Genomic DNA, 27,076 nt, shown 5'->3' on the forward strand with positions numbered 1-27,076 from the left:
CGTCCGTTAACTGTCTCATGGTTGCACCGCCTTAGCATTTTATCACCCATGATCTTCCATCTGGTTTACCTTCTTTAGAGTAGTAGAGGATCTCCACCTTGCGCTCCTCTGAGCCAAGCAGGGCCTGGGCCATTTGGGACAGGGCGCTCTTCATGGTGCCTGGACCGACCAGGAACTGGCAGGTGCACGGCTGCTGCATGATCTCTGCCCGCGAGAAACCAAACATCTGGCAGAAGCCTTCATTGCAGTAGATGATCCCGCAGTTCTTCATCTGGGCATTAGCGATCAGGAACTTACGGTCTGAGGAACACACACACACACACACACACACACACACACACACACACAGATACAGAGATACAGAGTTGATTATTGGGGGGATTACAGAGAGACACTGAAACACAGGGTCAGTTACTGGTGCAGTAAGTGAAGCACAGAAAGGACTATTCTAGTCCGAAAGCAAATTTCAGGACAATTTTCTGGTCCAAAAACACAGTTTGCTTTTAGATCTGAACACAATGCTCAGTGCAGGAGAGTAACTCTCATTAGCACCAACATGATTTGCATTGTATTCAGTGTTACATTCTGGCGATTGATTGTAAGGCTATCCCAGATGATGTTCGTAGGGTGTTCTCAGAATGGCTTTAAAGAATGTGAGGACATTTTTTTTTAAGGTCCCTCAGTGGTGTAAAGTCATCAATCAATCCACCTTCATTTTCACTCAAAAAACATTGAGGGTGACCCTCATTTTCAATGTAGCCAAGCATTTACACTGAGAAAAGGAAAAAATAAAATTAAAAAATTAAAAAGATTAAAACAATCAACCTAAAAACAACAGAGGTCAGAGATAAAAGAGAAAAAGGCATCATATTAACAATAATTAACTTTATTTATAAATCATCTTTCATGCATCAAGGATGCAGCTCAAAGGGTTTTACACAACCAGTTTTACAGGGTTTTACAAGGTAAAGAAAAAATGGAGAAGACTGTAAACAATTAAGCAAAAAAATTAAATTAAGAAAAACAAAAATTAAGAGAAAGTTAAATAAATAAATAAATAAACCAAAGAAAATAATTAAAACCAGAGGTACGAGAGAAAAATGTAAACTTTGAAAAATACATGAATGAAAATGAATTAACTTTAAATATTAAGGTTTTAAAACAAGCAAACAACTGATAACATTTAAAAGATAAAAAAGATTTAAAATAATAATAAATAGAAGGAAATAAACTCAAAAGTAACTCAAATAAAAAGTAGTAACTCAAATAAATAAAATAAAACAATTAATTTAATATTATATATATATTTAATCTTCTCATTATTAATATTATATATATATAAATATTAACAGAAAGAGTAAACAGATATGATGTTTAGTATCTTTAGAGCAAAAATGAACAGACCAAAATGTCTGCAGAATGTCTTCCATAAAACATAACTCTAAACCAAAACCATGGTAAGAATACCATCCTTAGCTGGGATTTAACCTTATTTAACAGTATTATTTTCTACTTTTCAGAAAAAATCTAAAGGGTCATTTGTGGTCATTCTTTAATAAAAACTCTTTAATGACACCTTTACTGCTGCTTCCAGTAAAGCCCACTGAACTGAACAGAGATGGACGGCAACTGAACACACTTAAGAGACCGACAAGGCCGACAGCTAGAAAAGAACAAAATATCTAAAGTGGGAGAAACGAACAAACCAAAACCAAAATTAGAAAGTCCAGAGAAAAACTCCCTGGCTGTGATGAAGGTCAGAGTATTGGACAGAGCGTTTTAATCAGAACAAGACCAGACGCCTGCAGAAGAATTTTCAGCACTGACCACAAAAACTCTAACGCCAGGGGATGATTAGTCTCTCAGAGACTGCTTTAGAAAATAAACCTCTGGAGCTTTCTGTCTGTTTTTAAAAGCCTGTTACCTTCGGACTCTTCTGACACACAAAGCTGGACGTTAAAGTGATAAAACAGTGAAAAGTTCAGTGAAACTAATTCACACATATGGCATTTTCTAGTCAGGTTTGTAGAAATCATCTGGACATATGCTGTACATGTGATGGAGGAATGGACAGTGAATGCAGGGGTGGTGCTCTCAATAGCCCTGCAGTGTGTAATGTACCTGGGATTGAGGAGCAGCTTTGCTATTCAGCTGTTTTGGGATCATATCTAATTATTTTAGCCAAGATTATGCTTCAGTATATTTTTTACCAAATATATGCAAATTTATTACCTTTAGCTTGTTAGAATATTCCCATTTTATGCAATCATTCCTGTTAATTCCTATAATTACCCAGTATTTCCAGTTAATTCCCATAATTACTCGTTTATTCCCATGGTCAGTTTATTTGTATTGTTATGCCTTCATGTCTGCTGTTGACAGATAAACAGTACATTAATGGTAGTGTATGATAAAGTTCCTCTAAATGATCCAATATTTCCTATTAATTCCAACAAATTCCCCCAATTTCCATGAAAAGTTTACATTTTGGATAATTTCCAAAGTTCCCAAGCTAAAATTCCCATGGAAAGTTACAGCTGCCAGCTTCCACCATTCCAATACTGAAATCCTAATTCATGTAAATGCTACATTTCATTACGGGTGTCAGGCCCTTGTTATCGATCCCGGGTGGGCGCCCACAAGCCCATATAAGGACTTCCACCGTGTTTGTGTTCATTTTGCGTTCATGTGTTACACCTGGGACTGGGAGCATTTAAGTGGCCTCGCTGCAGCCTCTAGGTGCTGTGAATTGAACCTCTAGGTGTTTGTGGCATGATCCTGTAAGCTGGCATCTTGTCGTTGTCAAGCTATCTTCTGGTCTGGTTCTCGAGGCAGGAAAGTTCCCATGGAAAATTACAGGTAATTTACTGGAAATTTATCGGAAATCTTCCACCCCTTTGTAACCCTACTTATAATACAGAATAGGGCCCGTGTAGTGTTAGGAGTCTTGCCTAAGGACTCTTTTTGGTGCAGGACAGCATAGCCACCCAGACCGGGGATCAAACCAGTCTCCCACCTGTTCCACCTGCTGGTCTCTTCTACATGCCTTAAACCAATGCTTTAAACCTTGTTTTTCAGGGCTTTTAAAGGGTTAAGGACTCTCAGACAGACTTGTTTATGTTGCTGATGTACTGTATGACACGCTGCTATCTATAAAAAAATGAAGAAGGAACAGTAATAGCAGCCATCTTGGAGCCTCCCTCAGGCTCCAGGAATTTGTGTATCAAGAACGCTGCTCCAAACATGTGCTCTGGGGTAAGGAGGAAAGTGTGTAAATACTGTGAAGTTTCACCAAACCATCACTTTAAGGTCTGAACTAGATCGGTGACTAGGTACAGCTGCCAGCTTCCACCATTCCAATTCTGAAATCCTAATTCTAAATTCATGTAAATGCTACATTTCATTATGGGTGTCAGGCCCTTGTTATCGCGCCCTCCCCCGGGGCGATCCTAGGTGGCTGCCACAGGCCCATATAAGGACTTCCGCCGTGTTTATGTTCATTTTGTGTTCATGTGTTGCACCTGGGACTGGGAGCATTTAAGGGGCCTCGCTGCAGCCTGTAGGTGCCGTGAATTGAACCTCTAGGTGTTTGTGGCATGGTCCTGTAAGCTGGCATCTTGTCGTTGTCAAGCTATCTTCTGGTCTGGTTCTCGAGGCAGTTCTGTTTACGTCACGTCCAGTTCATGCCCCCCGGCGGCTCTAGCTCAAGAGGCAGTTCCACAGCGCACTCAGGTTTGGCTTGCCCAGTTATGTCGTTCAGGTAGCCAGTTTTCTAGTTACCCCACGTAGAGCGTTGCTCTAGTACTCAGTTCTAGTTGCCCTCTAGTATCGCCCAAGCTCGGCTTGCGACCAAACTATGTTTAATAGGATTGCAAAATATGACCCATCTGCTCATAATGTAAGAAAGTACAAATATTCATTAACACGACAACATGACAATATTTTTTCACGATAAAATCACGATAAATGTAGTTAAATATTGTGATACAAGCAAAAATATTGTGGCAATGCTTGTCAATGCTTAAAATAAGATCACTAAAATAATGACAACTGTAAGTAACTGAAATAATAATAATAATAATAATAATATAAAGAATTTAGAAGTAAACCGATATTACATTTAGTATGTTTAGCTCAAACTAAGCATATCACACATTTCAATACATGATAAATGATTGTTTCGAATAATTTCTGCAAAAATAAACAGACAACATCTGCAGAATGTCCTCTGAATGTCTTCACTGAAACATAACTGTAAAACACATAGAGGACATTCATGACGTTCACAGGACGTCTTAGTGCTAACTCATTAGCTGCTGTGAAGAGGAAGCCTCAGTTACTAATACAACACGAAACCCAGCGGATTTTCCTCGGCTATTCTGGAATGATAACTCACGTTTTCTAACATATTCCCTGTGTGCTGCTAAACTGTGGCGTAACTGAGCTTGTTCGGCCTGCTGCTTTTTCCCTTTCGTTCACTCAATGGTTCGAATAGCGAACATTAGTCTAAATGCTCGTCCCAAGTCCTAACCAACTGAAAGTGGTACATACAAGCTGCACAGAAGATCAGTGGTACATGTGTGATTTACTGTGATCAGTCTCTCCCTCTGTTCTCTCTCTCCCTCCTCCCTCCACCTGTGTCATCCGCTGTGTAATTATCTTGCAGTGGGAGGCCTGTGGTGTCTCTGTGGAGCTCTGCTCATTGGGCGAGTTATTTTGGCTGTGACACCCCAGCAGGCCTGCTGCTGTGAGCAAAAAAACCCACTCAAGTGTCCAACCATCCGCCCCCCCGACCACTCCCCACAACAACAGCAGCCAGAAACATACCCTAGACGAGCACACGAGAGCCAACGGCAATGCCTAGCCAACGCACTGTCCTTCTGTCCAGACTCTACGACATAAAGCTCAGTATGGAAGTGTTCACAAAGCTGTCTGCGACTCTGTGGATGTGGAGGAATGCGTGCTGCTTCAGGAATGCCTCATTAGCCAATTTCATAATCATATCAGTATTGGCAGATATGATCTGTCCAAATGTTTGTGGACAGCGCTTCTAATGAATGCATTCGGCTAGTTTACGTTGCACCAACTGCTGACACAGACATGCAAATGCACACACACAGCTTGTCCAGTCCATGTAGAGAAGCATCGCCAATAGAATAGGACTCTCATTTACATTTATCAGACGCTCTTACAAGGTCACTCGTATTACAGAGGTGGGTCAGTGTAGTGTTAGGAGTCTTGCCCAAGGACTCTTATTGGCATAGCACAGCATAGTCACCCAGACTGGGAATCGAACCCCAGTCTCCCACAGGGTGTGGCAGCTCACTGGAAGGTAGTGGTGTTATCTGTTGTGCCACACCAACCACATCCCACACCAAGGGTCATATTTTCTGCTCTCAGGAGCAGATGGACACAAACCTATTAATTGGCAGCATGCTAAAATACCAGGTGTGGGCTAGAGGGACATAAAGCCCCCCAGCATTGAGCTGTGGAGCAGGGGAAGAACTGTATTCCCTGGAATGATGGATGGTGCTCCATCCAGTAGTTTGAGATGAGTTGGGGAGTTAGGGATGATGAGGTGGGGTGGTGATCTTCCAACATGATTTCAGAAATAACAATGATCAAGCAGGTGTTGTGGAGAGAGATATTCAGAGTTTACTGATATGTGGTGATGATTTATTGAGGGTTTAGGTGATACAGGACTAAACTTTGGTTCTTTTGGATAGTACAGCGACCCTCAAGCCCCTTATGGATTTAAAAAAGAAGTGTAGGATGGAACTGTTGATTCCCATGAATAAAATCAGTGTCACCATCAAAAAGCCAACATGTCCGCATTGGAATATTCAAATAGCACACATTTCCAAATATGCATATTCAAATACGAGTGGCTGGTCCACAGCTGACGGCTATGTCTCAAAAGAGCCCCTAACAAAACCAACCCCTGACTTTGCTTTCCTTCGCTGCGTTCTCTCTCCTGGTCTGAGCAGTAATTGTTTTGGTGGAGAAACTTCAGGATCACACTCATTATCACTGTTACACTGCAACAGATTGGACGGCACACGCCGGTTGCCTAGCAGCTGCGAAATCACACTTAGCTTCACTAGGTAGGAGAGCAGCGGAAGGCGTGTACGAGCACATGCAAACACACACATACACACACACACACACAGACCCACAGAGTTCAAACAACACTTAATGCAAATGACACAGATGACCAATCGGATTGTGGACGCAATAAAAATGCACAGAATAAATACAATGAGTCCTTAAGTCATTAATATGAGTCCAAATATATATATATATGTCAAATAATGAGGCCTTACATGCCCTCCCAGCCCTAAAGGTGCCAAGGAATGCATTTCTGAAGACTTTAAGTTGGTGTCAGATCTATAAACAGTAAGTATGTGACGTTGGTCAGGGTGAAAAATGCTCAGATGCGGTTTTACAAGCCTATTTACCACCCTGTTACTTTGTCTCTAAATGAAACAAGCTGATTTTCCTTTCACGGAAGCTCTGCTTTTATTGGCTGGTTTACATCCCCGACGACAGCTCACATTACCCTCATATTATAACACAGTTTTAACCCTGTAACAAAAACTGTACACAAGTTTTACTGGATAGTGCTGCTGCCCTTTATTGCAATTGCAGTAGTGTAGAGATTGTAGCAGGTTAGCTTTTAGCCTTGCCCCAAATCGCTTCCCCTGGCTTGTCTTTCTCGAGTCTCAAGAGTACAAAAGGTAAGCCGGTGCTTTCCCTTCTGATGTGTATTCACCTCCAGTTTGGTTCAGCTGGTGAAAAGAGAGATGGTAAAATCTGGCATTGGCTAGTATTAGCTTTTAGCCTAGCGTGGATCCCTGTTGCATCCACTGCTTTCGCTTTATCATGTGCTTAGTTTACGTTCAACGTCTGTAGGCACTTGCACATGGTGGGGCCATCGTCATAAGGGGCCTTTTTTTTTGTAGCAACCCATATTCTCATAAGTCTGGAGGTGATGAGCTGCTCTCCAGTATCAACCACACCATATTCTCCTGAAGTCGCAGCCACGGTTTACTGTATTACTGGCTATGAGTAGCGCGTTCTCTTGTGGCCGGAGGTTATGTCACTTTTTTTGGTGGTGTGATATAAAATATAACGAGTGAAGACTGTGATGTAACAGTTTGGGGGTTTTGTAATTGGCTCGTTTTACCACTCGGTTTTGGTTCTGCTGGGTTTTATTTGGAAGGAAGAACAGCACGGCTTGTCGCTCATTATTTAACTAAGCCAAAGAAAGATAGTTTTCCATTCTTAAGCCACCTTTCAGTCCTGAAATATGCGTTCCTGCCTTAACCCCTTAAAAGCCTATGGTCCACAAGCTGGCCAAAAGTGTTATTACAAACCCCAGTTTGTACAGAAGTCCCTGTAGTTACTGAGTAATACACCGTAGTGCGTAATAAGCCTTGGAGTGTTAAGGGGTTAAGATATTTTCACTCCGAACATGCAGCAGTTATAGTGGAGATTTCCACTTCACATTAGGCCGCTAATGCGAGGACACATTAAGGAATTCAATAAATCTGCTCAAACTCTTCACAACATCACTAGCTTGGACCTTTACCACAGTTAAGACACTCAGTCATGGGAGACGTCCAGGAAATGGAGCTCAGGAGTGTATAAAATTCTGCTGAAGCCAAATATAACAGTGACATTTAGGCCAAGGCTGCACAATTAAGGACATATCAATCAGCACTAATGGCTGACGCTAATGCTTTTATCTTATCCTGTTCGTACTGCAGCGCATCTAGGAAGTTTCACACATTGCTTGACCCAACTTCTCTGCAGGAAAATAAATGGCAAGCATTTAGTGAGTTCAGACCAGGCCATAAACATATGATAACATGGGAGGGAGGAAACTGTAAGTGGGGGAGAACTCAGAGAACTTTGGACTGGAGTTTGGGTGGCTTCTGCTATGTGGTAGAAGGCCAGACACCACTTGGATAAGTGGAGCTAGGACTAAGAGATATGGAGTTAAATGGTGGTGACGGGGTCTTGGTGGGTTGCGAAAATGTGAGCATGTGAACAAGCTTCAAGGCTTCAGGCATGTTTCTTCACTTAGAATTGAACCTAGTTCTAGAAAAATAAGAAATTTAGCAATGGCAAACCAAGCTTGAGCAAATCTTGAATGTTGGCTCCCGAGTGGCGCAGCTGTCTAAAGGCCTTTGTTTACTACCCCAAAGCCTGACTTTGGTGATCAAAATGATATAACTGCAAGGCAAAGCATATGATTGGTCGCTGCTAAACAGGTGGTACTTAAAAGCGTGCAATCCTGTGCCAACAGTCATGGCAATTACCATAAAATGACACAGCACCACCTGCAGGCCTGGAGCACATTTATGCGACAGTCAAACGAAACTACAGAGACTTAGTCCAAGCTTGGTCTCACTGAAAGTACGCCAAGGCCTTAAGCGGTGACCCTATCACCGATCCCTGGCTAGGCTAAAAATGGCTATGTAAGAATGGGTTACCCTCTCTGTGTGATGCTAACCAGAGTCTGTTAGCTGACCTGACAGAATTGGACAGTGGTAGTGTTGCAGTGACAGTTCCATAGATGTGGTTGGCTGGCTTCACCCTCCGAGCACTAATAGCACCATGTGGTAAGGGAAGCCCTAGCTAGTGGGTGGGGATTGGAAATGACTTAACTAGTAAGATAATTAGGAACCCTCCTACCACCCCCACCCAAAAAAAACACGTTTGTAGTCTAAAAAGAGACTGTATGACTGTAGGAGGGAAAAGTACACTACTGAGCAGCTTCTGAGTGAGAAGCGGAAGCTAGAAAAGGAAACTTAGAGCGTCACACATGGTCTTCCTCACAAACCACAGTTATTTTTAAGCTCTGTATCTGGTGTACAAGAGCAAGAAATAAGAAACAGGATGTTAGCATAGAAGCTACATAAAGCCAATCTCATTCCTCAAGACTCATCTAGAAGACGCTTAATGATCTCTCTTGCAAAATGTAGCAGTTTCCTTACTCAATTTTCTCACTGATACTGATACACTGAGTTTTAGAGGGATTAACATTCTCACAGTTACAATCTGCCAAAACATCAGCTAAGCCTGGTTTCTAGAAGATGAAGTACCACCATTACACTGTAGGTAAACTGGACAAGGGACCTAATGCAGTTTTTACTACTGGAAAAGATGAGATTTACTCAAAGATTAGAATCTACTGAGATATTCTATAAAAGCTGGGAGCTGTTCCTATCCTTTGTTGATGAACTGAACATAGACTTGAGTACAACTTAATCCTTAAACAGTAAAACAAATATGATCAAAATTCAATAACTAATGACTACATTTAATATCCAACTACTTTACATGAATTAATACTACAACTACTTTACATTTACTACAACTACTTTACATGAATTAATTCTACTACTTTACATTTACTACAACTACTTTACATGAATTAATACTACAACTACTTTACATTTACTACAACTACTTTACATGAATTAATACTAAAACTACTTTACATTTACTACAACTACTTTACATGAATTAATACTACAACTACTATACATTTACTACAACTACTTTACATTTACATTAATATTTAACTACTCTATATTATTCTGCAATTAATATAAATGACTCTACTAAACTACTATACATTTTCAGTAACTACTATAAATGATTTTGTAACTACAATCAGCATCCAGTAATTAATATAAATTATATATTATCTGTGATTACTAAAAATGATTATACATTTTATACTATCATAAATTATCCAGTAACTAAAACAAATTAGAGATTTCAGCAGTAACAACTATAATAAATTCAGTAACCAAAATCAAAATCCATAATAAATTATTTATATTATCCTAATAAAAATTATCTAATTACTAATATAAAAAACTACAATCAATATCCAGTAACTCATTTAAATAATCCAGTAACTAAAACAAATGTACCAGTAACTTATCAGTAACAGTAACTAATATAAATCATCCTGAAACGTATACACAGTAAATAAAACTGAAAGTAACTAACAGAAACGTATACAAATTTCTTAGTAACTAACTCAAATTATCCAGCAATAAAAACAAATCCTCCAGTAATAATTATGAACTATTCTGTAACATCGCAACAACTCAAAAACTAATATAAATTATCCGGTAATACATTATTAATTAAAAATTACTACACATTATGCTGTAACTTCATAAATCACGTAACTAATAGAAATTATCCAGCAAAAAAAAAAGTATCCAGTAATAATGATGAACTTTCATGTAACATAAACAACTCAAAAAATATTATAAATTGTCCAGTAATACATAAAGATTCTCAGTAACAGCAATAAAAATAAATTATCCTGTAACTTACATAACTTACCAAGTAACTAATATAAATGATCCAGCAAAAAGTCTGTATATACGTCTGTAATTACTAACTATACATTCAAAAAAATTATTCAATAAGTAATGAAAGACAATTCAATATAAAATAAATACTGGATCTGCTGCAGTTTTATTTTATTAAATTCATGAATACAGTATTGTGGTTATGAATGTAAGGAATTAGGGGTTAAAAGACCTGATTTAAGACAATGATTTAAACTAAATTAAAAACTACAACAGAGCACCTGTTCATGCCAGAGTCTAGGAAGCGCAGTAACACAACAGTAACATCAAGATATTCCCGTTGAAGGCTGTGACAGTTTTAACACACCTGAGGTGCTGATCTAGGATCTTGCCACACCATAGGTGTTCACTCTCCTGTTCTTTAAATAGAAGTCCCACACGTTCATGTTCAGAAGGATTTGCTGGAAGTTACTGCAGCCCTTTCTTATCTCTCTTAAAGTATTGTAAGTACAGCTGGACTGCAGGAAGCTCATAACACTGAGACTAATGTAATCTGGGTTTGATTAGAGGAGGCCATCCAACCTAACACCCCCGAGCTGACTAGCTTTAATAAGGGCTTCTAAATGGAGATGTCTGAATCTTTATCAGCTCAGCCATGGTCACACAGCGTCGTGCGGAGAGAGAGCGGCGCGCAGTTTATTTCATTACACTGATCTAGAGCACAAACTAGTGTCAGAAAGAGCTATTTATAACATTACCCCTGTGGTCCACACACCAGACGCCATCCCTCAGGACAGACAGAGAGACGGATACAGATACACAGAGAGAAAGAAAAACCAGACTAAAGGCTGTTAACAAGTGAACACACACACACACACATTTCTACTCAGTCAGACAATAAAGCTAAGCTAATTTAATCTTCAGAGTGAATGTATGAATATTTACCCAGTCCAAAAGTATATAGACTATGTTAAGGTGCACCGACTGCTGACCCAGATGTTCTATGGCTCAGACTTATGGCTTATATAACCTCCACAGCCATATATAACTTTATATAACCTCCATGGGATGCTCTAGAGTAGTCACCCATGAGCCTAAGGTCGTCATGCCTAATTCAGAGCATAAGCTAGAATATATAAGGGCCTCCAATGTGGAGCTGTGGAGCTGTGGAGCTGTTTTCTCTGGAGTGATGGAGATAAGGCTTCATCCAATACATCTAGAGTGAGCTGGAGAGTTTGAATGCAGTCAAATTCATTCACCTCACAGCAATGTTCCTACATCTAAGAACTAAAGGAAGGAGAAACTCACTATTAATACCCTTGAATTCAGACTAAATGATGGATAAGCTGGGGTCCACAAACTCCTGGGCCATCAGTTCATTTCCAAAGAGGTTGAAACCTTGTTAGGAGTCCTCTGGTTAGAGAACAGGATGTGGTAAGTTCATATCATTTAATTTTTGGTGAACAAACACAAAAAAATGACTCAGTCCACCAACAAGACAATGCAAGACGCCACAGCGCTCATCAAGTGATGGAGTGGGTGGAGGAGTGAAGAAGGTCAGGTGATGTCATGGCAACACAATCAGCAGATCTGAACCCCCCTGCGAGCTTGCTGGACTGTATTAGGAAATGTACCAAATCAGCCATAACATTAGTACCAAGTGAGTAGTCTCTACAGTGGTTCCTGTCCAGGGTCAGAAGAACTTCAAAACATCAGGCAGGTCTTGTGAGGTGTTGCTGGTATACAGTGGTCAGTACCTACCAAAATTGGTTCGAGGAAAGACAAGCGATGAACAATGTGATCATGGAGGCCCCACCTCACAACTTACAGAACTACTTAAAGGATCTGCTGTCCATCTTTGTCTTGGTGCCAGATGCCACAGGACACCTTCATGTGGAGTCCATGCCTCGAATGGTGAGATTGTGAGATGGTGAAATGGTGAGAATGCTGCTGTGGTGGCACAAGGGGGCCTATTCAATATTAGGCGTAGGATACTAATGTCATATTCGGGGAACAGAAACCCAACCCTTAAAGGAGGTGTGTGGACAGCTGTGAAGACTATGTGGGAATCAGTTTATTTAGATGTTAAGAAAACATGGCAAAGTGGTGTGTGTCAGTGATCATTTGGTTTGATGGCCATTTGCATTTTTTTACATTATTATCTAATAGCCCAAATTTGCAAATCAAATGATGGCTATAGTACAGCCATTAAAGTCTAATAACTCAAGTTTGTTGAAACCCAGAAAGTCAGGCAAATTAAGACGCAGCCCAATATCCTTCAAACTCTGGAGTGTCCAGCAGTTTCTCTCTATAGTACAGATGAGACCGGTGTTGATAAATGAGAAAGCTGCTGAAAGCCTAAGAATGTACATGTGAAGACATACACAGATCAGCCAGATCATTAAAAACCACCTGTCTAATATTGTGTAGGTCCCTTTCGTGCCACCAAAACAGCTCTGACCCATCCAGACATAGACTTGGACACAAAACTCTGGAGGTGTCCTGTGGTGTCTGGCACCAAGATGTTAGCAGCAGATCCTTTAAGTCCTATAAGTTGGGAGGTGGGGCCTCCAAGGATTGCACCAGTGACCCTTGGGCACTCATGACCCTGGTACTGGTTTATTGGTTGTCTTATCTTGGAGCAATTCTGGTAGGTACTGACCACTGCATGCCAGAAAAGACCTGCCTGATGATTTCTGCACGCTTGCCATCTTACTGCCTAATACTGTATATCCCACCCGAGTGAAGATGCTACTGTAAATAGAGATAGTTAATCTTATTTATCTGACAGTGTTTTCTTTGTCATGGCAGATTGGTATTCACAGGTTTCTGATGTAAATATGGTGCAAACCCAGAGAAACACAAAGATCAGAGATACTAAAGTATTTTTATGAGCTTTTTGTTAGTTTGCAAGTAGTTGTATTTGAAGCATACAAATGCTAAGAATGGCCTCAGAACGTGTTTTGGAGGATGTAGTCATCTAACAATAAATATGCCAAAGGGGTTCTTTACATGAAGAAAAGGGTAACTCTACATGATGTAAAAATTATATTAAAATGTTTTTTTCACACTTAAACATCACATACTTACAAAATAAACCCAAAGGTTCTTCTTTTAGGGCATTGCTAAAAGACCGCTTCCTGGCATCTTTCCCTAAAGTAGGTTACACTAATTAATATACGACCTATATAAATGCGAATGGTGCTGTAACAGGTTATGCAGACTAAATAACATGTTGTTTTTCATCAAACTCAGGGCCGAAAAGCCTCTTAGCACAAAGATTGTTGTTAAACTGTAAAGCAAAAATCACATTAAACACGTTCTCTACCGGTTTACCATTAACTCCATATCTTGAAGGTTCTGGGAAATTAGGCCCTGATGACCTTAGTCTGGTCCAGACACACATATCCATCCTTTTCCAGACAGATTTCACTTCGTGTTGGGAAACGTTTTAAAAACTGCTGCTTTATGGCATCGCTAGCCTCCAGGCCTGTGTATCATCGCTAAACACTTTCCAAATCACCAGAGAATGGATGCTTTGGGAGAGTCTTTACACTGTTTACTTGCTCTGGGTGGTAGAACTTTCATCGTACACTGGGAGATCATCAGCAGCTACATGTAAGCATGCAGCATTCCTTTCTGTTCACTTCTGCACCAAATGATCAACCTTAAATTCTCTAAAATAAAGAAATAACAATTATTAGACCGTTATTAGACAGTTATTAGACCAGGTGTGACACCAACAGGTTTGTAGAAAACCAGGTTTGAAGAGCCTTTGTCACTAAAGACTTTATCACGGATGTTCACGATAAACTAATCCAATCCAAACAAGACCGAACAACATGTTTCCTAAAGGTCTCACATTAGGACATACACCTCTGAACGTCTGATCTTTCAAATACTACCCTGCTGAAAAGAAAACGGAAAGGCCCGGCCTGCTCAAAGCTGGTCAAGACGGTTAAGCTAGTCCGTCAAACTCGCATGAAAACATACGCAAAGTGGTTAACCAGCAGTGTCTCAATTCAGGGGCCGCATCTTTCGAAGGAAGCGGTATTCGAAAGGCACAGCCCTCGAGGGCTGTGTAGACCGCGAAGGCCGACCTAAAATGACACGTCTGCTCTACAGCGAATTTCCTGTTTGTGTTATAGCACCGCTGTTCCTGTCCTTACTGCAGCGTCACAAAACGTTGAATGAATCTTGGGATATGTTGGGTCCGTATGCGAAAACCTATCATACTAGCAAAAACCTCGCTGCTACGCTTTGCTACAAGCAGAAACTGCAGGAGGCCTCCCTGATGTTACTTCTAATGGTCAAAGTCTTCGTCCCTTAAGCTAAGAATTAGCCTACACCTGCAGCAGGGTTTCACACATGGGCTCGCTTCAGCCACAACCATCTTGAGCTAGCCTCCGCTGCCATGCTTAGCCTCATCTCCCTAGTGGCTTCGCTCAGATGTTTGGACTCCAACTTCAACTTCTGTAGAAAGTAGCGCACTGATGTAGCTGGGAAACCCAATCTAGGAGAGGCTACAAGTGTTTAGGAGATGTTTTTAGTTTGATATGAACGCTAGATCAGGTTTCAGATGGGAAAATGGTGCACATGAGAAGAAATACAGCACTTTTACTGAATTTTAGGAGATTTTAGGAGATTTCTGAGTTAACGATGTGCTGAGAAGGTGCTTTTGGAGGTCTGGCTTTCAGATGTGAAAATCTACCCAATAACAGAGAGCCTTTAATTAGTTGGACACTAGTTTGATAGCACACTTGCCAGTGCTAAATACTGGGGATAGAATAACGATACGTTGGGTAATTAAGGTTTTAGATGGGAATATGGTGCACATGAGAAGAAATACAGCACTTACTGCATTTTAGGAGATTTTATTGGGCGTTTGTTAGTCGAGCATCAGTTTTTCAAGTGTTAATGATGTGCTGAGAAGGTGTTTTTTGGGGTGTAGGTAATAGATGTCAAGACCTACCCAATATAAGAGAGCCTATACAGTTTTTAGGAGCTTTTACTAGTTTAGTACTGGTTTGAAATCAAGCTTATAAACATTAGGCTGTCTGTTTTATACGTGACAATACAGAACTGTAGAAAAACACTTGTTTAGGAGCTTTTATTGGTTGAATATCAGGCTTTTAGAAGCTCATCGTCTCATAAGAAGGGTTTTAATAAGGTGCACAGTGTTTCTGAAGTGTTTAAGAGCTTTATTTCCCTAAAGAGGTTCAGGAACTTCTAGCTAAGCACTGGCAGTGTCCTGAGAAGTGTTCTGTAGGGTGCAGCTAGCTTAGTCCACCCAGAGAAAGCAGGACCTTCGCTAAATTACAGATTATAAGGTGTCAGTGGTCAGAAATAGCAACACATGACCCCTGAAAGATGACCAATTCATGTAAACATTAAAACTACAGCGAAAGGCTGAAGAAAGCAGTGAGACACGAGCTGAGAGGGAAAGTTGCTGCTCTTACTCTGGCCGTCGAATTTGCGGATGATGGTGTCCAGGTAGGTGTTCTGGAGGGCGACGTGGCCGCGGCGGACGGGCATTTTCGCACACGGGAGAGAGGAGGACTCCGGAGATCCCTCCACCGCTTCCTCTGCCGATTTTCTCCCTGCGTGTTTTTTCACGGGGAGGCGGTGAAGGAGGAAGGTGAGCCGCGGCCGTGGAGCATGGTGGCCGCCGGAGCAAGAGTCGGTCGGTTAGAAGCGAAAGAAAGAAGAAAGAAACGAAAGAAAGGAGGAGAGAAAGGAGGAGAAATAAGGAGATAGAGGCAGAGAAACGCGGAGAAAGGAAGAGGAACGAAACACTGGCGAGAGCCGTTGCCAAGGCTACGCGCGCGCACGTCCGAGACTTAGATCAAATATAGCTCAAATAAACTATAATAATATATAAATAACAACTTTTACAGCGATTTTATGTAAGAAAATGATATTAAATTAAACTTCTGTCGCGCCTGGCGGGAAGAAGCACCGCTTCCCTGGGTGTTGCTGGGGTTTCGTATGGGACAGCGAAAGAAAAGAAGAAGAAAAAGATATAGGATGAAATGTCAGATTTAGCTAATAAAGAAAGGCAGCCGGAGAGCTGGAGCCCTGAAAGCGATCAGTCTCCACTTCTGTCACCGACCCATATTTAATCTCTCGGTGACTCCATTTAGTGAAGCGAGGGAGTCAACTCGACACAGCTGTCACTTCTGACAGAGACCAGATGCGCTCTGTTCACCTTAGCATCTCCCCCCCTCTCTCCCCCCTCTCTCTCTCTCACTCTCTCTCTCCCTCTCCCCCCCTCTCTCTCTCTCACTCTCTCTCTCACTCCCCCCCCTCTCTCTCCCCCCCCCTCTCTCTCTCACTCTCCCTCTCTCTCTCTCTATCTCTCTCACTCTCTCTCTATCTCTCTCACTCTCTCTCTCTCTCACTCTCTCTCTCTCTCTCTCTCTCTCTATCTCTCTCACTCTCTCTCTCTCTCACTCTCTCTATCTCTCTCTCCCTCTCTCTCTCTCTCTCTCTCTCTATCTCTCTCACTGTCTCTCACTCTCTCTCTCACTCTCTCTCTCTCTCTCTCCCTCTCTCTCTCTCACTTTCTCTCTCTCTCTCACTCTCTCTCACTCACTCTCTCCCTCTCTCTCCCTCTCTATCTCTCTCTCTCTCAATCTCCCTCTCTCTCTCCCTCTCTCACCCTCACCCTCTCTCTCTCTCTCACCCTCACCCTCTCTCACTCACCCTCTCTCCCTCTCTCTCTCCCTCTCTATCTCTCTCTCACTCTCTCTCCCTCTCTCTCCCTCTCTCTCACCCTCTCTCACTCACCCTCTCTCACTCACCCTCTCTCTCTCTCTCCCTCTCTCACTCCTTCTCTCTCTCTCTCTCTCTCTCTCTCTCTCTCTCTCTCTCTCTCTCTCTCCCTCTCTCTCTCCCTCTCAACATCACTACCACAGTGTTAGCACACCAGCCACCGGCCTCGTCCAACATTACTACCACAGTGTTAGCACACCAGCCACCGGCCTCGTCCAACATCACTACCACAGTGTTAGCACACCAGCCACCAGCCACTACTACAGGGTTAGCACACCAGCCACCAGCCTCGTCCAACATCACTACCACAGTGTTAGCACACCAGCCACCAGCCTCGTCCAACATCACTACCACAGTGTTAGCACACCAGCCACCGGCCTCGTCCAACATCACTACCACAGTGCTGCAAACCAGCCACCAGCCTCATCCAACATCACTACCACAGTGTTAGCACACCAGCACGCCAGCCACAACTACAGGGTTAGCACACCAGCCACCAGCCTCGTCCAACATCACTACCACAGTGTTAGCACACCAGCCACCGGCCTCGTCCAACATCACTACCACAGTGTTAGCACACCAGCCACCGGCCTCGTCCAACATCACTACCACAGTGTTAGCACACCAGCCACCGGCCTCGTCCAACATCACTACCACAGTGTTAGCACACCAGCCACCGGCCTCGTCCAACATTACTACCACAGTGTTAGCACACCAGCCACCGGCCTCGTCCAACATCACTACCACAGTGTTAGCACACCAGCCACCAGCCACTACTACAGGGTTAGCACACCAGCCACCAGCCTCGTCCAACATCACTACCACAGTGTTAGCACACCAGCCACCAGCCTCATCCAACATCACTACCACAGTGCTGCAAACCAGCCACCAGCCTCGTCCAACATCACTACCACAGTGCTGCAAACCAGCCACCAGCCTCATCCAACATCACTACCACAGTGTTAGCACACCAGCACGCCAGCCACAACTACAGGGTTAGCACACCAGCCACCAGCCTCGTCCAACATCACTACCACAGTGTTAGCACACCAGCACGCCAGCCACAACTACAGGGTTAGCACACCAGCCACCAGCCTCGTCCAACATCACTACCACAGTGTTAGCACACCAGCCACCGGCCTCGTCCAACATTACTACCACAGTGTTAGCACACCAGCCACCGGCCTCGTCCAACATCACTACCACAGTGTTAGCACACCAGCCACCAGCCACTACTACAGGGTTAGCACACCAGCCACCAGCCTCGTCCAACATCACTACCACAGTGTTAGCACACCAGCCACCAGCCTCATCCAACATCACTACCACAGTGCTGCAAACCAGCCACCAGCCTCGTCCAACATCACTACCACAGTGCTGCAAACCAGCCACCAGCCTCATCCAACATCACTACCACAGTGTTAGCACACCAGCACGCCAGCCACAACTACAGGGTTAGCACACCAGCCACCAGCCTCGTCCAACATCACTACCACAGTGTTAGTACACCAGCACGCCAGCCACAACTACAGGGTTAGCACACCAGCCACCAGCCTCGTCCAACATCACTACCACAGTGTTAGCACACTAGCCACCAGCCTCATCCAACATCACTACCACACCGATAGCACACCAGCCACCAGCCTCGTCCTACATCACTACCACAGTGTTAGCACACCAGCCACCAGCCTCATCCAACATCACTACCACAGGGTTAGCACACCAGCCACCAGCCTCGTCCTACATCACTACCACAGTGTTAGCACACCAGCCACCAGCCTCGTCCAACATCACTACCACAGTGTTAGCACACCAGCCACCAGCCTCATCCAACATCACTACCACACCGATAGCACACCAGCCACCGGCCTCGTCCTACATCACCACCACAGTGTTAGCACACCAGCCACCAGCCTCATCCAACATCACTACCACAGGGTTAGCACACCAGCCACCGGCCTCGTCCAACATCACTACCACAGTGATAGCACACCAGCCACCAACCTCGTCCAGCATCACTACCACAGTGTGAGCACACCAGCCACCAGCCTTGTCCAACGTCACTACCACACCATTAGCACATCAGCCACCAGCCACCAGCCAACCATGTGAGATGCCTGTGCGGCATTTCTGTTCCTAGGCCCAAACTGGCCCAACTGTGCCAGATTTGGTCCAAGTCATCACCGTCATTTCACTGTGTTAGGTGGGCTGGATGATGGTGTAAGTGTGGGCCATATCTGGGCCATGACTCGTGTGCCCACATTGCCACCTGCCTCGTCCAACTTCACTACCAAGCCGTTAGCCACGAGCCACCGGCCTCGTCCAACATCACTACCACAGTGTTAGCACACCAGCCACCGGCCTCGTCCAACATCACTACCACACCGATAGCACACCAGCCACCAGCCTCGTCCAACATCACTACCACAGTGTTAGCACACCAGCCACCAGCTTCGTCCAGCATCACTACCACAGTGCTGCACACCAGCCAACAGCCTCGTCCAGCATCACTACCACAGTGCTGCACACCAGCCACCAGCCTCATCCAATTAATCAATACAATCCCACTGTGCTAGCAAACATCTTTTTAGACCTTTGTGGTCTAAATGTTGTACAATCAAATACCATGGCATAATGTTAGAGAGAGCAATGTCATAGCATAGCAAGTAATTAGCTTTAGCTAGGTTAGCACTAGCAAACTGTTGCTATAGTTGCTGCTGCTCAGCAAACCAGTTGTGATTCTCTCTCATAAACATTCACAAACGGGACAAAGCGATACTGGTCTCCTCTGAAACAGTAAAAATAGGTCATTTACCAACCTATCACACAGGATAAAGCATGTGGAGGCAATATTCACTGAATTTTACAAAAAGGGTATTGTACTGAAATCATATACAGGACCTTTAACCCCATGCAGAAGGGCTTATTACACACTAGCTATTACTCTGTAACTACAGGGACTTCTGTTCCAACCGATGGGGCTATTCTCTGCTAATAAAGGTGTGTAATAACACTTTCAGCCCTCCGACGGACCATTTATACACTGAGGAAGCACTTATTTCAAATACATTTTCCTTGGTGCTTTCTAGTTAGTGATAGCCAGTGAGTAGCTCAGAGCAATCAGAGTAAAAGACAATCTGAGAAAGATAAAAAGACATCTGAGTCGATGGCCTGAAGTTCCCATGCTGTAAAAACCAACAGTCACTTTTCTGAGAGTTTTGAGCGTGCAGGCCGGCCTGCCCTTAACTGCCCTTATGATTTCTTTGTCCATGTAAGAGCTTGAGAAAAGGCCTAAAATCACAAGTCTCACACCACAACTGTGAAAGCTGGCAGACTTAAGGAAGGGGTTCAGTGTGAATGCAGCCTGGAGTCTAAATCCTGGCATGAGTTTCAGTACAATTCCTGAGAAATTCATGGGAGGGAGATCAACGTGGAAGTGTATGTTCAGTGCACGGCCATATCGGCCAATCATGCAAATGCTTTTAAGCGCTTAGACTCTCTTGGGAATCCCCAATGCCACCTCAAATCTAGGCTGAGGGTCTAATATTAACAGCATGTGAGTGTTTGAAGCAATTCTATCTACTGCATGTGTAGATCTTTTAAAGCAGCATTATGCGAAAATGGGTATTTCTTGCTCCTGGGCTCCCCCTACAGTCTGGAAGTGTAATTAGTGCTATGAGCCACCTCTAAAGAAAATGCGACCAATGGATCTCTAGATAAGCTGAGATAACAGGATTTTACAAATATGACTCAAATATGAAATGAAAAAAGGGTTCATTACAGTAAGTGGATTTTAGACAATGCTGCTTTAAAATGTTTTAATTTTTTTAAATAAGCAAAATCTGGCAATTTAATTTATAGATTCTTGAAGAATTACTAAAAAGCAAGTAAAAATGTCTCAATATCAGTTACACACTCTTGGGAAGATCTTACTGCTCTCTCAAAATGACAAATACCACATATTTACACTAGATTTAAGACGATTTCACTGCCTAAGGGTTCATTAATGTACAGTTTACAAAGTGCCAGAGGTTCCAGACGTCGGAAGTCCGGATCACTTAAATTCCGTAAATAGAAATGGACTACATCTGGATAAAGCATTCGTTCCGAGACAAGCTCGAGTCTCAGCAAGGCCCACTATTCGTGTGAATGAAGTCAGTGTGGACATGAGAGAGACCCTTCTGATTCCGGCTGTGCTCCTGCTTCTCCAGACCATACTGTAGCATTGAAATCTTCAAATCTTCAGACGCTTTCCAGGGGCTCTTGTGTTTTTTTTCTTGGGTGGGGGTTGGGGGGGAGAGAAAGAGGCCGATCAATCAAAGGATGCGGCACAGTCCCGGAGTTTAATAACGTCCGAGAAGCTCGGAGAAGCTCAACAAGCCAATAAAATGAGATTAACACCCCTCGTTCTGTGAAGCCAACACACAGCGTTTGCCAAATAAAGCAGCGGGACACAGCTGGAGTGGTGTGTCTTGTCTCCTAGTTCGTGGAAAGCCAAGCAGAGTCCAAATAAGATCAGCACCAATATATCAAGCATAGTTTCAGGTTTGTGAAATGTATGTCGCCGTTTATGAGACATAGACTTTAAGCTGTCGTTTTCTAGCCCAGAATCGTTTCGTCTTCTGCCGGGGTCTCTGAAGGGGTCACACTCTCTCTCTGACTCCTCTCTCTACCTCAGCTAAACACACACTGGACCTACATGAGGACGGGAAAGGAGGAGAATACAGAGAACCCAGCTCACTGATCAGAATCTGAGGAGCGTCACTGTATGGACAAAAGTATTGGGACACCTGCTCATTTATTGTTTCTTCTGAAATCAAGGGTATTAAAAAGTGTATTCTGCTTTTGTTGGTGTAATTGTCTCTACTTTAGTCAGGTCATCTCTCAAGCTCATCCCAAAAGTGCTGGATGGAGCACCAACCATCGTTCCAGTGAACACAGTTCTTCCACTGCTCCACAGCGCCTTAATACCGGGGTCTTTATACCCCTCTAGCCCACACCTGGCATTAGTCATGGTGCAAATAGGTTCATGTTTAACTGCTCCAGAGAGTCCTATTCTTTTGGCAATATTTTTTACAGGGACTAGAAAAGCTATTTGAGTGCATTTGCACTTCTGTGTCAGCAATGGATGCGACCTAATCCCTTAAATGGCCAATGGCCCGGCCATTGCTGAGGAACAGCCCCACCAATTTGCCGTCCCTTAATAGTATGACTTAGTGTGTAATAAACCTTGGAGTGTTAAGGAGTTAAAGTAGCTGAATGCATTCATTAGAGGGGTGTCCACAAACTTTTGGACACCTTGTGCATGTTCTGCTTTTGGTCATATGCATTGTTTGTTTTCCTCTAATGTTTTGTCATGTATTCAAAACAATGTGAATAGACTTGGTTGAGGGGCCCCTTTGTAAGGGCCCTCCACAGGACCCTCACAGTCAGTCTAGATAGGAGTAGTTCTGGTTTATAAATATGATCGGTGTTATTCAAGTTTATATACAACATAATTCATAATGTTTATGCTATTTTATTGTAGAGGTTTGGTTTGTTTTTGTTTTTTTGTTTAACCAGGTTTAGATGATTCAGCTGCACATGTCAGAGTGTGCAGGCCAGTGTGGTATGTGTGTGTGTGTGTGTGTGTGTGTGTGTGTCACGGTACAGGACATGTTCTGTGTTTTGTCTTAGTGGTCTTGATGAGATGAGAGCTAAACTTAGCCGTCAGGAGCACATGCCTTGCCGTGACCCCGGGCTGGTGGGGCAGGAGTGTGTGTTTGGGCTGTTTGTGTTGTTGCTGATTGAGGTCAGAGTAGAACACACTGCAGTTAAGCAGTTTCTCAGATTCACTTCCTGAAGACGCCTTAATGTTCTCACTGTTACAAATATTTACTCTATATGTGGCTGTAATTTGCATGAACATTTCAATTACACTGTTTGGACAAAAGTCCAAAGCATTAGTGAGGTCAGGATGTTGGATGACTCCCACCCCACCTCATCACCCCCAACTCCCCAACCTTCCTAAAGTAGTGGATGGAGCACCATCCATCATTACAGGGAACACAGTTCCTCCACAGCTCAATGCTGGGGGGTGCTTTATACCCCTCTAGCCCACACCTGGCATTAGGCATGGTGCCAGTTAATAGGTTCATGTTTATCTGCACCAGAGAGTCCTATTCTATTGGCAGTACTTCTCTACAGGTATAATATTATTCTTTTTTTATTTAAATCAGGCTTTGAAAATCTTTGTTGTGCTTCGGTTTCACACTGTATTTAGATCTACTTTGGCTGTTACACTTCTTCTTGATTTTTCCATAAAACTTTGGGAGGTGTTAGTGCCCCCCTGACGTGATAACGCATGATAACGCAAGCATTTTAGGGCTGTTTTTTGGCTCGTGTGCGACATTCTAAGTATTAAAGTAGTATAGTATAGTATATAGTAGTATTAAAACTCCGTAGTTTGCATTAAAATGATGGACAGTAGGCACGTCAGGCATGTATGTCATCTTGCTAATGATAGATCAAGACAAACCACCCTAAAGGTAATACATGAGAAGACAGTAGAGACACACAGTGCAGGGCTACAGGGACATTATTGGGACATTATTAGAGTTTCTCATAAACTGCAATCCAAAATATGACCACTACTGCTAATCTCTCTCTCTCTCTCTCTCTCTCTCTCTCTCTCTCTCACTCTCTCCTCCAGTAAAGTTTCGCAGTGGAAAATGCTCTGTCCCGGTCCTCCCGCTGTCTGCCTGAGCACAGAAAGCGTTCTGAAGTGTTTTATCTGTTCCACATACCTCCTGCTGCACAGCCTGGCTCTGCTACTGCTGATAACTCCCCTCTCACACACACACACACACACACACACAGACACACACACACAACATATATATATACACATATCACCACAGCACAGAATAAACTCTGGGGCTAAGTATTCTTTAACCCTCATACTGGTTTGAAGATTGACTGACTGGTGCACTGTAAAGTGGTCGAGAATTTCTCAACCTACAACCTAATGAATTAAAACCCATCAGCTGAGTCTGTTTATGGTGATTTTATGGGAGAACTTTGGATGTTTGGATGGTCTGTTGTAGACGCCTCGTAGATGCTCCACTGACATTCAGCTGGCATTCGACTGAACGTCTATTAAAGTCACTGATCTGAATGTAAATGAGTGTCTGTTGACTATCGAACCCCAACCATAACCCTAACCATAACCCTAACCATAACCCTAACCATAATCCTTACCCTTTTGGAGTTAGGTTTAGGCTTAGATTGAAGGGTTAGATTAAGGCTAGGGTGTTGTATACTTGTGTTTCATGCAGAGAAGAAGAAGGTGAGCCGGGGACGTTTTCCACCCTGTTATTTTTGCCTCGAAATGCAGTGGAGGACCCATGAAAAAATGACCAGCTCTGCTCTGATTGGCTGGTTTCACAGCACCTATCACATCGCACCACATATTACAGCACAGTTTTAACACTGAACCAAACCCCCTGTATTTGTTCCCGAGTCTTAGCGGACTGTACTGTGTACTGTGCTGCTGTCCTCTCGCTGTGTCCTCTCAGTTCTGATGTGCGAAGAGATTGTAGTCGGTTAGCTTTTAGCCTTGCTTTAACTCGCTCAGTCTCACCAGTAGAAAAGGTAAGCCTGTGCTTTCCCCTCGGAAAGCTCCAGTTTGGTTCAGCTGAGACAGCCTAGTTTGTATTTGGCGGAGCGGACGACGGGAAGAAGAGGTAAAAGCTAGTGTCGGCTAGCGTTAGCTTTTAGCATAGCAGGCAGCACTGTTTGCCTCAGCAGCTTTGGCTTCATCACGTGTCAAGTTTGAGGTGCTTTTCCGCGGACACTGAGGAAGGGAAAAGCCACGGTTACGAGGCCTGGTTCCCGTAGCAACCCATATTCCAATAACTAGCCACGTCTGGAGGTGATGAGCTGTTCTCCAGTATCAACAACAATGAAGCGGGGTTCATTGTTAGTGGGGTTTATGTCAATTCTGGGGGTGTAAACATAGCGAGTCAAGACTGTGATGTAACAGTTTGGGGGTTTTGGAAGTGGCCTGTTTCACAGCTCTGTTTTGGCTCAGCTGGATGTTGTCTTGAAGGAGAAACGGCAGCGTTTGAGGTTCCCAGTTTGTCACTTCCACGTACTGAACTCTTATTATTCCACTGGGCCGAAGATAACACAGTTTTTCATTCTAGGGCACCGTCCAGGCCACTGTCTACAGTATACGGAAGCCAAGCTTTCGTTTTAAGTGTAGTTGCCGTTGTACAGGACCCAGGGCCAACTTGTGGAAGGTGTCTGTTGAAAATGTTTGTCTCCATGGTTAGAACTGGTTCGTCACAGTGACAACAGCCGGCAAAGAAAAAAACCTCCACAAATCTCCCTCAGTCACACCTTCATCATTAAGCCCACTTAAGTGTTTCTCATCTCTAGAGGAGGATAATCACTTTACTCGCCGGGACAGACCAACACTCTCAGCCTGTGTGTCAGCGTCCCTCCAGAGATAGCTAGAGAGAAGCCGAAAGAGGTTTATAATGCCGACTGACAGTGCTGGCCGCTGCTGTCGTGAAGTGCGGAGATTCTCAGGTTGTGTGTGTGAGTGTGTGTAAATCAGCGGCGCTGCAGGATCAGGCAGGGTTAAATATGAGGAGCTGTCTGATTACTTCCCTGAGAAGCTGCTCAGCTATCTTTCAATAAACTCCCTCACCCACCTCCCAGATAAGACTTTTCTCCTCTCCGTCCAAGCAGAGTCCACAGTGGAATGTCATTCGGCATGCCGCGGGCAGCCAGAGGTCCGCACAGGGTGCCGAGATTATCACTCTCGGATCAGCACGTGGAATGTGTTGATGGCGAAATGGGCCGGAGTTGCTTTCTGCCTGTACATGGCATGTTTGCTGCGTCCACTGTGACCTTTTGGGCATGACGTGAACTTATAGGGCAAAGCCAGTAAGGGGTACAATCACCAACAGCGACTCAGATCAGGCTGGTTCATTTCTTGTGTGATCCTTAAACACAGGTTTATGTGGATATCCACCTTCATGTATTTAATTTCCTATCAGAACAGCCATTAACTCCATGTTCTGCCTTCTGTTTTAGGAGATGTTTCGGAGGAGATTTGACTCCAAACAACCATGGAAAACCTGGTAGACCACCATCAACACTGCCCCATCAGATACACAACAGCACTTAGTGCTTCCGCTATCAAAAGAGAGAAGAAAATTAAGCTTCACTTACTTCAGATCTGAGAACATCCACAGGTCCTTCTGTCCTCCATCCTTCCACTGTGAGAAGGGGCTGGCGAGAGTAGCAGACGAGCCCGACGGTCAGTCAGTCACACTGGCTAGCGGCTCCATCAGATCTGACTATAACAGCCTAACTAAAAGGAGAATGCCAGAAGGTAACACAGACATGGGAGCACCCTGAAACACTGGCATCTATCTGCTCCACCGTCCACAAACCTGAGTGGTTGCATGCAAGCAGTGGGATGACAGCCCCAGCATCTCAGTTTACCACAATTCCCTGTGTCCGTCTTGAAGACTTGAAGATTATCTGGTAGGTTATGCTAGGGTTGGGGAGGGGGGGATACAGGAAAAGGCTCATAATAGGAAAGGAGGTTTCGCGTGTACTCAGGATTTGTGCTGTACTCGGACTGTACTCGTGTAGGAAGCCAGTTCAGTGCTGATGGAACTGACATGATCATTTTTTCTGGTTTCTAGGTCTTCTCTCTCAAATGTCTTGTAATTACAAACCTGGTTCTTTATGGAACCGTAAGAGGTTCTTCTATGGCATCACTCAAAAAACCATCTGAATCACCTTTATTTTTTAGAGTGTACCAGAAAGATCCAAGAAAGACCTGTTCCTGACCTGATCCAATGGAAGACCAGTTGCTCGTCCTTCCATGTAAATGGTGACTCAGATCTACTGGTGATGTTAGGTGTTGGATGTTGGTCATCGTCCTCTCTAAGCTGCCC

At 43.6% G+C, this 27,076-nt stretch overlaps 1 protein-coding gene across 2 annotated transcripts in view; it reads right to left on the minus strand.

Annotated features, from left to right (window-relative positions):
* The window catches only part of kcnh6a (potassium voltage-gated channel, subfamily H (eag-related), member 6a), a 79,663-nt gene extending 63,188 nt beyond the window's left edge, over positions 1-16,475 (minus strand). For both annotated transcript variants that reach the window (XM_072693256.1, XM_072693257.1), the window contains exons 1-2: positions 15,803-16,475; positions 70-300 (exon numbers count right to left, since the gene is read on the minus strand). In XM_072693256.1, the coding sequence (XP_072549357.1) occupies positions 70-300; positions 15,803-15,878 (307 nt within the window). In that variant the 5' untranslated portion in view covers positions 15,879-16,475. The remainder of the gene's footprint in view (positions 1-69; positions 301-15,802) is intronic.
* Positions 16,476-27,076: the final 10,601 nt, after the last annotated feature.

The sequence above is a fragment of the Salminus brasiliensis genome, chromosome 12 (assembly GCF_030463535.1).
Source record: "Salminus brasiliensis chromosome 12, fSalBra1.hap2, whole genome shotgun sequence".
In the NCBI taxonomy this organism is placed as follows: domain Eukaryota; kingdom Metazoa; phylum Chordata; class Actinopteri; order Characiformes; family Bryconidae; genus Salminus; species Salminus brasiliensis.